Source organism: Arvicola amphibius, chromosome 4, assembly GCF_903992535.2.
Source record: "Arvicola amphibius chromosome 4, mArvAmp1.2, whole genome shotgun sequence".
In the NCBI taxonomy this organism is placed as follows: Eukaryota; Metazoa; Chordata; class Mammalia; order Rodentia; family Cricetidae; genus Arvicola; species Arvicola amphibius.
This window is the reverse complement of record NC_052050.1, coordinates 55,204,708-55,218,467: the sequence shown is the minus strand read 5'-3', so window position 1 is coordinate 55,218,467 and position 13,760 is coordinate 55,204,708. Positions and strand designations below refer to the sequence as shown.

Sequence of the window (13,760 nt, the reverse complement as noted above, 5' to 3'; positions counted from 1 at the left end):
CAACAAAAGGAGATAGATCAAGGGGATACAAATCGGAAAAGAAAAAGTCAAACTCTCACTATTTGCTGATAATATAATAGTTTACATAAGTGAGCCCACAAATTCTACCAAAAACTTCTACAACTCATAAACACTTTCAGTAATGTAGCAGGATACAAGATTAACTCAAAAAAAATTAGTAGCCCTCCTTTACACAGATGATAAATGGGTTGAGAAAGAAATCAGAGAAACATCACCCTTCACAACAGCTGCAAATAGCACAAAATATCTCAGAGTAACTCTAACCAAACAAATGGAAGACTTGTATGACAAGAACTTTAAATCTTTGAAGAAAGAAACTGAAAAAGACACCAGAAAGTGAAAAGATCACCCATGCTCTTGGGCAGGTAGTATTAACATAGGAAAAACAGCAATCTTACCAAAAGCAATCTACAGATTCAATGCAATTCCCATCAAAATCCCAGCAAAATTTTTCACAGACTTTGAAAGACCAGTACTCACCTTCATATGAAAAAGCAAAAAACCCAGAACTGCCTAAACAATCCTGTACAATAAAAGAACTTTGGGAGGCATCACAATCCCTGACTTCAAACTCTACTACAGACCTACAGTATTGAAAACAGCCTGGTATTGACATAAGAACAGACAGGAGGACCAATGGAACCAAACAGAAGACCTGGATATACACCTTCGAACACCTGATTTTTGACAAAGAAGCAAAAAAAAATCAAATGAAAAAACGAAAGCATATTTAACAAATGGTGCTGGCATAACTGGATATCAACATGTAGAAGAAAGAAAATAGATCCATATCTATCACCATGTACAAAACTCAAGTCCAAATGGATCAAAGACCTCAACATAAAGCCAGCCACGCTGAACCTCTAAGAAGACAAAGTGAGACTTGAATACATTGGTACAGGAGACCACTTCCTACATAAAACCCAGCAGCACAGACACTGAGAGAAACAATTAATAAATGGAACCGCCTGAAACTAAAAAGCTTCTGTAAAGCAAAGGACACAGTCAACAAGACAAAACAGAAGCCTATAGAAGGGGAAAAGATCTTCACCAAACCCCCATCAGACAGCGGTCTAATCTCCAAATTATACAAAGAACTCTAAGAAATTGGTTATCAAAAGAACAAAATAATCCGATTAAAAAAATGGAGGACAGACCTAAACAGAGAACTCTCAACAGAGGAATCTAAAATGGCTGAAAGACACTTAAGAAAATGCTCAACATCCTTAGTCATCAGAGAAATGCAAATCAAAACAACAATTCCATCTTGCACCTCTAAGAATGGTCAAGATCAAAAAAAAAATGATGACAACTTATGCTGGAGAGGATATGGGGTAAGGGGAATGCTCCTCCATTGCTGGTGGGAGTACAAACTTATACAGCTGCTTTGGATATCAGTATGTCGATTTCTCAGAAAATTAGGAAACAACCTAAGACCCAGCAATACCACTTTTGGGTATATATCCAAAGGACACTCAATCATACCACAAGGACATGTGCTCAACCATGTTCATGGCAGCATTGTTTGTCATAGCCAGAACCTGGAAACAACCTAAATGCCCCTCGACAGAGGAATGAATAAGGAAAATGTGACACATTTACACAATAGAGTACTACACAGCAGAAAAAAATGACACCTTTAATTTGCAAGCAAATGGATGGAGCTAGAAAACATCACTTTGAGTGAGGTAACCCAGACTCAGAAAGACAATTATCATATGTACTCACTCATAAGTGGTTTGTAAACATAAAGCAAAGAAAACCAGTCTACAAATCACAATCGCAGAGAACCTAGATAACAATGAGGACCGTAAGAGAGATATACATGGATCTAACCTACATGGGAAGTAGAAAAGGACAAGATCTCCTGAGTAAACTGGGAGCATGGGGGCCATGGGAGAAGGTTGAAAGGGAGGGGAGAGGATGGGAGGGAAGCAGAGAAAAATGTATAGCTCAATAGAATCATTTAAAAAAAACATTTAATCCCACCGTGAATATATAGATCCCATTGTCAACTATTAGCAAAATAATGTAGCAGTAGGCATCTTCTTCAAACTTACCCAATTTGCCACTATCTGAGGAATGACTACCTCTCCCACCATGACTATGTCATCTGCCAGGAGGGCAAAGTTTAATTTTCTTACCTGTCTCAGCACTTATGGGACCTGAGAAACAACATCTGAAGTTGACTTCCAGTCTCCATACACACAAATACATGAACCACACATACACACTAAACACTTGATTCAGAATTTTTTTTATTTTTTCTATTTTAAATACAATTTCCTTGTCACTTATTCTAGATCTTTCTAATGGAGAACAGCCAATTCTCTAAACTCAGTCCTACTAAGGCCTAAAGAACAAGTTGGGCTTTAATTTAAAGTCCTTAAATATACAAATATATACATTTTCATGTACCTGCTAGAACAACCTAAACATTCATGCTCCTATCATGTCTCATATTTCACAGATGATCCCTATAAAGTCTCAGGAGTGTGTCTCAGTTAGATCTAATGACATTGTAATCATTGATGTAATGGAGACATGTTACCCAACACTAACTGCCAGCCCTAACTCCAAGCATGAATGCTTCTGCAGACTCTACAGGAATCTAAGAGTTGGAATTCCACAGCTATATCACCACTCTATATGGTACCAAATAGACACCTAAAAGGTAGCAGCTGTTAGTTAAAACATCTCCAGCCCAAGTCCAGGGGAGGAAAGAGAGGGTGTTAATGTTCTGAATCCTTCATCTATTCCTGTTCAGTTTTCTCATATTTTTGTCTTTCATATGTTTTGTGGCATTGGGGATCAAGTCCAGGCTTTGCATAATTGAAAGACAGGACTACACCACTTAGCTCTCTACCCCACAAAATGCTTCATAGAAAACACTGTAGTGGGGAGCTGCAGGTTGCATTCCTGCGGCCCAGTTCCTGGCCTCCTGACTAGCTTATGCCCCGAAATAACAACACACAAATTGTATTCTTTTAAACACTGCCTGGCCCATTATTTTCAGCCTCTTATTCACATCTTGACTAACCCACATCTAATAATATATGTAACACCATGAGCAGTGTCTTACCGGGAAGTTTCTAGCGTATGTCCATCTTGGGCTGGAGCCTCATCGCATCTGTCTCTCTCAGGAGAGGCATGGCAGTCTGCCTAACTTAGGAGAGGCGTGGCATCTGACTGAGCCATCTACCTCCCTTCCTTCTTCCTGTTCTGTCTACTCCACCCACCTAAGGGCTGGCCAAGGCAGTTTCTTTATTAACAAATGAAATCAACAGATGGATAGAAGACACACCTACATCAAAACACTTAGCACCTTAACCGTATTTCTCACTATTCTATCAGCATTTTTTCAGTCAATATAAAACTGTGTGTGCCATGATGGAATAAAGAGCTGTTCAGTGCAATGAAGAAAAGCAAAAAGGTTCCTGGCTGAAGCACACTGACTGGCCTGCAGCTCCCCTGAGTCTAGGTAACGGGCTTAAGGAGACCTGTATGTAGCAGGCAGGTAAAATATTCACAGCAGTACTTAAACTGAGAAGCCACTAAAACCACCAGATCTGAGCTGTCCTCCTTAAGAAGTTTGCTCAGGATAGTATTATTAACCATATATGAGTCCAGATTCTTGTCAAAAAGTGAATGTGATACAATCTTTCCTTATCTGCCCAACTGCCATAGTGATTCCCATCAGTCATTAAGTAATTAACTCTTCTGAACTTCCCAATTCTGTAAAAACTTCATTAGCAAACAGAGTAGGATAAAGTAAGCTTTAAGATGCAGAGAATTCAGTGAATACACCTATTTGCTCAGGGAAAGAAAGTACAGTTGAATGTTAATGTACATCTAACTGGGTTATTATCAAAGCAAACAAGGGAAGTAGCAAAGGAGTGGGCTCATCCATGCAAAATTAGTGTTAGTCCAGATAGAGTTAACACAGCACTGTTCTACTTCTTTCCACAATACAAACAGCTTCTTCTGACCCTTATTAAATACCTCCTGTCTCAGTGACTGTTCTGCTTGATATAGGTGTGTCTTCTATCTGATGATTTTATTGGTTAATTAATAAAGAAACTGCTTGGCCTGATAGGTCACAACATAGGTGGGTGGAGTAGACAGAACAGGATACTGGGAGTGAGGCAGATGCCTCGGGCAATTGTCATGCCTCTCCTCTCTGGGCAGTCACCATGATTCTCTGACCTGAGACATGTGATGGAGCCAGCTGCCAGGTCAGACATGCTGAATCTTTCCCGGTAAGACACCACTCGTTGTGTTACACAGATTATTAAATATGGGTTAAAGCAAGATGTGAGATTTAGACAATAAGAGGCTGAAACTAATGCGCCAGGCAGTGTTTCAATGAATACAATTTGTGTGTTGTTATTTCGGGGCATAAGCTAGCCAGCCATGCAGGAGCCGGGTGGAACGAAAAGCAGGCCTGCCCGCAGCCCCATCACTACATCTGCTGCTGTGAAGAGACACCATGGCCTAGGCAACTCTTATACAAGAAAGCAAGCAAACTCTTTAAAAAAAAAAATTTACTTGCTGTTTCAGGAGTTTAGTTTATTATCATCGTGGCAGGGAACATGGCAGAACTCATGAAGCTACAGCAGGAGTTGAAAGCTACATCCTGATCTGAAATTACAGGGGAGTGGTAGAGGTAGATAGACCGGGCCTGCCATAGGCTTTTGAAACCTCAAAGCTCACCCCCATTGATACACTTATTCCAACAAGGCCACATCTGCCCCAGCAAGGCCACACCTCTTAATCCTTCTCAAATAGTGCTATCCCATGATGACTAAGCATTACAACATATGAGCCTTCATATTCAAACCACCACATCTTCCATGTTTAAAACATCAAGATGTAAATAAGACTTTTTTTTCTTAGTAGACACAATTAAAAACTTCTTGTTTCCCATGTGTGTATTCTATGAAGATTCTTATTTGAAAAGGTTAGACTATGAAAAATGTCTTTTTTAAATATTTATTTATTATGTATACAATATTCTGTCTGTGTGTATGCCTGCAGACCAGAAGAGGGCACCAGACCCCATTACAGATGGTTGTGAGCCACCATGTGGTTGCTGGGAATTGAACTCAGGACCTTTGGAAGATCAGGCAATGCTCTTAACCTCTGAGCCATCTCTCTGAAAAATGTCTTTTCACTTCATGTGACTTTTAGTTGGATTTAGCAAATAAAAGAATTTTTTAAAAAAATTAGGGTGCTCGCTTCATATACTAAAATTGGAACAATACAGAGAAGATTAGCATGGCCCCTGAGCAAGGATAACACGCAAATTCATTAAGTGTTTAGAAAAAAGAAAGAGCATAGAACCTTTGATTCACAACTAGGCCAGGGTGTTAAGACCCTGTCTCAATTTATCATCATCACCACCTATTATTTCTACCACATAACCTGTGTATACATGTCTACTCTCTCAGAGTATACGGTTCTTCCAAGGGACCTCTAGATTAATTTCGGCTTCATAGTCTCCAGCAGTCAGACACTGGTACATATGGGTCTAAGTCATGCAGAGTATTGTTAACAGGGTCACTCTAAAGGGGAGATATGCTTGTCTACACTTAGTCCTCACTTCAGGTTAATGTTTGCTTGGTAGTCCCACCTGATAAGAAGACCAATATCAAGATGACAGCCACAAATTTCTGGAGGTATAGCCTACCCCCTTGGACATTTTTATCTGGATTTGGGAAACACAGGAAACCAAGTAGTGAGAATATCACACTGTGTTTGAAAAGAACCACCCTAAACTTCTAAGCAAAGCTGAAAAGCTCTGAACAACAATGCAGCTGAGACTGGCCGCTGGGGCCTTTCCACATCACTTCTACTCTCCTCCCCTCAGCCACACAGACATCCCGTTACTGTCAGTGAGAGCAACAGGCACATGAAGGAAAATTCTCATGTAACGTGAGAGAATCCCACTTAAATGCTTTCCTTCTTCAAAAATGGCATAGGCTTAAATGTAGCAACCATTAGGAATCTTCCTTCTAATAACAAAAGTAATTTTTAGGGAGAATCTGGGTTCTAACAACTTCCAGTGTGGAAGATAAGCAGGCAATGTCTCTTGTGGTAGTGTGTTAAGAGAGAACAAATGGACCTGACGGCCCACAGACCACAAATGCATTTCTGGAGCTTTAGCACAGAAGTGTTTTTGTTGCAAGGAGGACTGTATACTGGCGTTTTATCATGGACCTCAGAGAAAGTGATAAATATACTAGGCATCAGCCTCTAGAGCTTAGGGGCCAGTTCTACAAAAATGTCTTCTGTCAACTCACTTCATCTATATCAATCTAAATAAACTATACAAATACCAAAAAGCAGTAAATGTGTTCATTTTGTTTCATAAGAAAAGCTCAGCTGAGATCAGTAATTTCTAAATGACAAAATTTTAGTCATTAGTTGCAGGACTTTTACTACAAAAAATACAGAATTAAAAATGTAATCAGCCAGGGCTGGAGAGATGACTCAGCAGTAAAGAGGACTCACTGCTCTTGCACAGAACTAGGCTTCAGTTCCCAGCACCTACCCACATCAGGCAGCTCACAGTCACCTCTAACTCCAGTTCCAGGGGCACCAACGCCCTCTTCTGGCTTGGAGGAACCTGTATGTGTATGATACACACAGACAGATAAATAGGTATATAGACAAATAAATAGATAAATAAATAAATAAATAAATATTTTTTAAAAGATGAGTTTTAAGCCTTTAGTTTATTTAAAACATGAAGAATTGGCCCTTTCTCCACCACTTCTTTCTTGGTTCTCTACATTCCATTAATAAAGCCAAACTACCACCTTTTACAAACACTCTTATCAGCTCAGCAAACTATGAATACCCAACACAAACTTCTGAAAAGATTCAAGAAACATCCTTCCTCCAGTTTTACTACTGCCATTTTATTACCACCAATTTAAAACAATAAGAGATAATTACTATAAAAGAAAGGTTTCACAATTAAGGGCGTGAAGGTATATGCTTGTAATCCTCACACTCAGAAACTGAGGCAGGAGGACCGTAACTTCAGAGTTCAAGCCAGTCTAGGCTACATTGTGAGATACCTCCTGGCTCAAAAAATACTGAATCAACCACAAGAAACCTCTCTTCCACACATAAACCTTTCCCCAATACATCAATGTGCGGCATCACTAAAAATGACTACAATGTAGTAATACCACAGAACAACGCTCACCTCTGGAGCACACACTTTTTACATAACAGTTTGGTTGTAAATTAGTAAGAGTCCTAGAACAGGTTTGTAATACTAGTATCAGGAGACCAGCCTGAGATACAAAGTGAGTTCTAAATCTAGGTTATGGGTGGAAACACATGGAAAGGGAGTAGGGGTAATATTCTATTGCTATGCAAACATTCTCAAGCAAAACACTCTTAAAAGACACAAAAAAGTTTTTTTAAGCCACCAAAAGTGTAAAAGGCAAAGCGACAGAAAGCAAATTTTCTTTAGCGACCAAGAAGTCTTCTGCTATGGGCGACAAATACACTGAAATAAAACCTCAATTCCTGGATAGCCTCCTAAAAAACTCTCTGACTGGATTAGCACAGGATTTCAAATATTTTCTGAGGAAAACCCTATGTCCAGGGATCTGTAATAGACATTACATTCTTATCCCCTATCCACCCCAAAATCAGGTGGTTGGCAGACCTCAGGCAATTTTGGTATCTGTAAATAATAAATTATTCTCAAAAATATGTTTCTAAGTAAACCTTTATGTTCACTCCTAGAGACTGGTTTTATAAAACAAGCAAATCATAGTGTGAAGTTCATCTACTAAAGACAGAAGATGCATTCAAACTTGGTCAATTATATAAGCATATTTACATGAACAAAGGTAATTTCTTTTTTTTTTTTTTTTTTTTTTTTTTTTTTTTTTTTTTTTTTTTGGTTTTTCGAGACAGGGTTTCTCTGTAGCTTTTTTAGAGCCTGTCCTGGAACTAGCTCTTGTAGACCAGGCTGGCCTCGAACTCACAGAGATCCACCTGCCTCTGCCTCCCGAGTGCTGGGATTAAAGGCGTGCGCCACCACCGCCCGGCTCAAAGGTAATTTCTTAACACAGTTAATCAATAGGCTCTAACTGAAGTTCAGTCTTGGGAATGCAGAAACTGTACATCTAGAACTCTCACAAATGAAAAGGTATTTCTTCCTCAAGTAATTTTACATTCAGAAAAATTCAATAATCCAATAATCCAATAGTTTAAAAGAAATATAGCTATCATAAATAAATTACTTATTTTACTATCTAAAATACATTATCTTAAATATTTATAAAGTCAAAATTCAGACATGTACAGAGTGTAACTTATTTTTAAAAACATGAGGTAAAAAGTGAATATTCAATTTCTATAAAAACCTGGACCCCAAACTAAAAGTGGAATCTCACACTATCTCTGCGTGTAAATATACATATATACATTTCCAAAACCTTTCACTAACTTAAAACAAGCAATCATGATAAATGATGGGAAAAGTGATGTAGAAACATAAAGAACAAAAACTATGCGTGTCAAACAATGAGAACATTAATGTCTCAGAGCTTCCATTAGTCATGATCATCTTACAACAGTCTTGACTGTGATGGAGAACTGGGAACTGTTGCTTCAATTGCACCTTTAAAATGCCTCATTTTCTGGTTTTTGCTACATCCTCTCCTACAACTCTGTATGATAAATACTTAGTGCTAATGAACTAAATATATTTCCTTAATTCTGAAACATCCTTTAGCATTTCTAGCAAAGTATGAGCCAATAGGAAAACAACTGCTCAAACGACGATTTCAAATTTTTAATTTTTAAAAAAATGGTGACTACTTTAACAAATGTAACATTTGCATTCTAAAGCAAACTAGAAAACTGTTACATTTTTAATTTATAAAATCATAGGAAAAGTGCTAACATATAAGCTTATCCTTATCCTAAAACATAAGCAATGATTTGTACAAAAACAATTGCTGTTAGCTAAAGGCTGGCCAACCCTACTAACTTTCCAGCTCTCCCTGATATGTGCACTAATTGTCCTGAATCATCTAGAGTCAGATAACAGTCAGCTCCGCTTAACTCTGAAGAAGGTTAGACCCATAGCAGGATCCCCAAGCCTCCAGCTCTCATTAAGAAAGCAGCAACTGAAACTGGGGTAGTGGAATGTACCTACAGTTCCAACTGCTCAGAAGGCTGAATGAAGCAGGAAGACCACTTGAGCACCAAGCTCGAGGCCAATCTCAGAAACAAAGTCAGACTCCATCTCAAGAAGAAAAGAATAAAGGGAGGAAGGGAGGATGGAAGGAGTGAACATGGGACACACATGTTCTTCAGCTTGTTCTCTCTCCAGGGGTCCTGGGCACATCAGCTCCTGCAACTACTCACACCCTGGCTTCAGTTTCTCAGCTCACAGTGTCAGTAGTGAGATACTGATATCAGTGGGGAGTCAACTCTGTCCACTCCACTGTCAGCCTTCTGTGGGCAGTACCTCTTTATATTCATTTCTGTACAAGAACCTCACTCACTGTAGGGTTCTTAATGTCAATGTGTACCTCATGAAGTGAATAGGGTGATACTGAATCTCAAAAGGCAGAAAACAAAGAGAAATGGGAAAGAGAAAGGGAGAGTTGGGGAAAGTCAGGAGAAAGCAGAACAGTGAGAAACAGCATGAAAAAGTGTGCAAAAGTGTTCCTGCATATGCCCCTCCCACACAACTAATCTCCCATAGGTTCTGGGGCTCAACCTCTCTAATTTATGTTAGAGTCAGCCATGAACAGCACAGTAGGAAGAGCTGCAGCAACAGGAGAGGGCGGAGCCACTCAGAGCCCCACAGTACTGTTAACCTATCCTCAGAGGTCTTTGATGCACTGCACATTTTAGAGTTCACACATCTAAGGGCCTCTTGTTTCATTCACACAGCAGAACTAAAGGCAAAGAGAATACAGTGAACACAATAATAAATTCAAATAGATCAGCCTTAGAGTATATAATTTTTAATTGTTAAATATTAAGCAATTATGTTAAAATGTAAATGAAAGCTAAAATGTACCATGAGTGTACTAAAAATTAGAATAGAATAAATTGAAACTACAACTCCATACCTAAATAATTGTAGGTTCACTATGATCAGAAATTTATATACACTTTTGGTTTAGTATTTAAGCTAAGAGGAAGATAACAGTGTGCCTACTAAAAAACTTTTAACCTAGTATATTGCCTCGACTCTATCATATACCACATACTGGTATCATGGGTAACCCCATTCAAGAAATAAATTTTTGTTCAATACATTACAAAGAAAACCACAATGTCCAGCCAATAAAAATTAAGCTTTCTGATCCATCACGGGAAAAAAAGGACCAAGAAACTTTAACATAACAGAAATGCTTTTTCTCCAGTATAAACTCTCCCTACAAACTAACTTATTAGGACTTATCAGTCCTACCCAGACATGAAGAAGAAGATAAAACCATTTCATTTTGGAATGTTTTCATGTAAACTAGAGTAGTCTCCTTGAGATAAGCCTTTTTTCAAAAAATCTGCATTTTATAATCTGTTTCAAGTTCAAAATGTATTTTATTTTAGTTTTGTAAATAATGTCTTTTTTTAAAAAAATCTATTCTATGTTTTATGAACCCAAACATTTTATTTGGTTTTTTACCTGATACTGGTGCTGGGATTCGAATCCAGAGACCAGCACTTACATGGCCAAAAAGCTATGGCTAAACTAAGTCCAGCCCATGAGTCTAAGAAGATGAATGTCCTAATGAGGAGAGAGGTGCAGACAGATGGATATGACTGCAACAAGACTTGTTTTAAAAAATAACGAAGTAAGAGCTTTAAATCCTTTAAATAAAAGCATAGTCTTTGCATGCAGTTATGGGCTTTCTGCACCACAATCTTAAAGGTGAACTTGCAACTTGTGAATTAAATTACAGTTAAGTTTTTCAGTGCCCACAGGCATCTGAATCTCTATACACACCTTTTCCCTATTTGAATTTCAAGTAAAAACAAAAACAATTTATAGTCAAGAATATAACCAAAAATGTGAAGGAACAGAATGAAAAATGGAAGCTCTTTCAGTGTAAAATCACCAAGGTCTGTTAGTTAAACAACAGTAGACACATTCCCAATACCAAGATGGATATGAAAAAAAAAAGTAACAGAATATCAAAATTTTAGCTTACTTTGTGCCTTTTCACAGAAGTTTATCTGAAAGCCTAAAGTAAAAGAGATAAGTTGTAGTTCATTTGCTGTAAATCAAACAAACCAAATGAGAACATGACATCATATCTTTCTATTACATTGTGAACAAAACTAATGCAAGAACAGTTCAGACCACTTTACCCACCATAGAGACAAGGACAACAGAGCACTTGCTATAAAAACTCAGGTCTTTGGGAAGCACTGCAATACACTCAAACTTTAAATCACCTTACAGTGCTAGTCTTTATAATTCTAAAATATTCAATAAAAAATTAAGGCTGTTTCATCAATTTTTGAATATTTTCAACCCACAAAATCAGAATATATAATAATTTATTTTACTAGTCTAAATTATTGATTTATAAGTACCCAAGCTAATTATTACCCATGACTAAGAAACTTTAGCAATTCATAAGCTATAAAATTTAAATAAATAAAACGAAATTTTCTAAACAATTCACTAACTTCAAGTGACAAGAATAAAATCACTAAAGAAAGGGTAAAATTCTTCTATAGTAGGTGTGGGGAGTGCTTGCTGGATGTAATGGTATGTTTTGTAATTTCAGCACTCTAGTTGATGGCAACCTGGCCTATATAGCAAATGAGACCTTATTCCCCTACCACCACCCCACAAGTCTCAGTACTCAGGACAAGATGGGGCTTACAAGTCTGAAGCCAGCTACAGTCAGACAGCAAGACCCTGTCTCAAAAATCAAAATGAAGCCCAATGCCTTTGCAAAACATTCTTTTAACCCATGCTTTACTAAGTCAGTCATGTGATTTTCTTAGAAACCTATCAATACTTGTATATATTACTGCTTTGGAGAACAAAATCGGAGGAGAGGCAAAGTAGTTATACAAATTTAATCAAAACAGGGGTTTTTTTCATATAAGAGCTCAATCTAAAAGATGCTTAACTAGTCCTTCATATACAGTTGCCAAAATCCTTAAACTCTAAGAAGATACAATGAACATTTACAATGAATAAAAGCTGGAGAAGTGCTTATGCAGTTACTTTCACACAACTAAGTAACCCACTGATGACCATTTAATTTCTCAAATAGTCATCAAAAAAGGAGACAGAAATGGAAACTTCGAGGGAACAAACTTCTGGGAAGCCTGGACAGCAGTGTACTCAAACTCAACATGAAAGGTAAATGCAGCAGAAGAGAATACAGGAAGAAAACTAGAAATCCATGGTCTTCAGACTGGAGCATACAAAAGCCAGCCAGCTTCCTAGCAGGCAAAATGAGCAGAGTACAATCAGAAGGAAAGGGCTCCTGGAAACGGCACTGGAAAAGAACCCCGAGAGTTCAGAACCTCCAAGTTTAGAAGCAAGTTTGGTCGGGGTATCATCACAACAGGGAGAGACTGGGAAACAAAGTAACAATCATATTTATGGTAACAGTTAACTTCAGAGACAAAAGCAGGGAGAAGTGAGTTAGAGGCCAGCATGATCTACATAGCAAGTTCCAGGCCAGTCACAACTACACAGCGAGACCCTGTTTCAAAAAAATAAAACATAAATAAGCTTGAAAGGCGTATGTAAAAGCAGGAGTCAAAATTGAGTACAAGGTTTCACACGCTGAAATACACAATAAAGTCTGATAAATTAAAAGGGGAGGGGGGCTCAGGAGTGATTCAGTGGAAGAACATTTACCTAGCATGTAAAGGAGCGGGGGCTGAGAATGGTGAACTATCACCAATTTTACTGGACCACATTAAAACTAACCTAGTTTGGGTGCTAAACAAAATTTCTAAAGCTTTAAATTCTGCCACCAATCCAGAATTTTCAACTGAAGGTTTTGTAACTTGGTGTGTAACTTTGTAGCTTGGTGTGTAACTATAAACTTGCTCATTTTACCTAATTTTGGATGAGATAACTAAGTGTCTGAATACTGAGCCCTCAACTGTTCACTTCTAAGAACTGCTTCTCATTCTCTGTAGACTTGCAGTCACTGACGAGCAAAGAATAATTAACTCAACACAGTATTTCACCATTTCCTTGGTGATTCTATCACTTTTCAAAAATATCAATCAAATATACTTTAAAAAAAAAACTATTCTAGCTAAATTATTTCATGCCCCATGTGTGTCAGTGTGAAAGACTTGTGCAAGTCAGCAAGTTAGTGCCCAGTGCATCACTGGGCTCATACTCAAAGAGCTTATGCAGATGGTTGGAGTAAAACAATAAGGAAGCCCAATACCTTCACTTGTATAATGTGTGCGTTCCTACTAATACACACATTTGTTCAGTATGAGGCTTCTACTATCTCCTAAACTCCATTCTGCCATTCATCTACACTAAGTCTTCCATCTCAGCAGTGCTAGCTGTCAGGTGAATCTTGATAGTAACTGGTCACTGCAAGCCTTGTTTCTTTACACCCTTATTATCTACTCTTTAGGACTCGATTTTATGACCCTCCATTCAATCTCCCTACTGCATGCAGGAAAATCCTTCTATTTTCCTGGTCCCAGACAAGTAAACCCCTGCTTCCTCCAAACAAAGAGGCACC

The 13,760-nt window shown here is 38.1% G+C and overlaps 1 protein-coding gene and 1 pseudogene across 2 annotated transcripts in view; one reads left to right on the top strand and one right to left on the bottom strand.

Annotated features, from left to right (window-relative positions):
• The window catches only part of Map2k4 (mitogen-activated protein kinase kinase 4), a 96,413-nt gene that overhangs the window by 72,160 nt on the left and 10,493 nt on the right, over nt 1-13,760 (bottom strand). The window contains exon 2 of one of the 2 annotated variants that reach the window (XM_038328120.1): nt 11,226-11,258. The exons of the other annotated variant lie outside the window; for it this stretch is intronic. Coding sequence (XP_038184048.1) covers nt 11,226-11,258 — 33 coding nt within the window. The remainder of the gene's footprint in view (nt 1-11,225; nt 11,259-13,760) is intronic. 2 annotated transcript variants of the gene reach the window in all.
• On the top strand, nt 5,251-5,350 carry LOC119813788 (annotated as a pseudogene).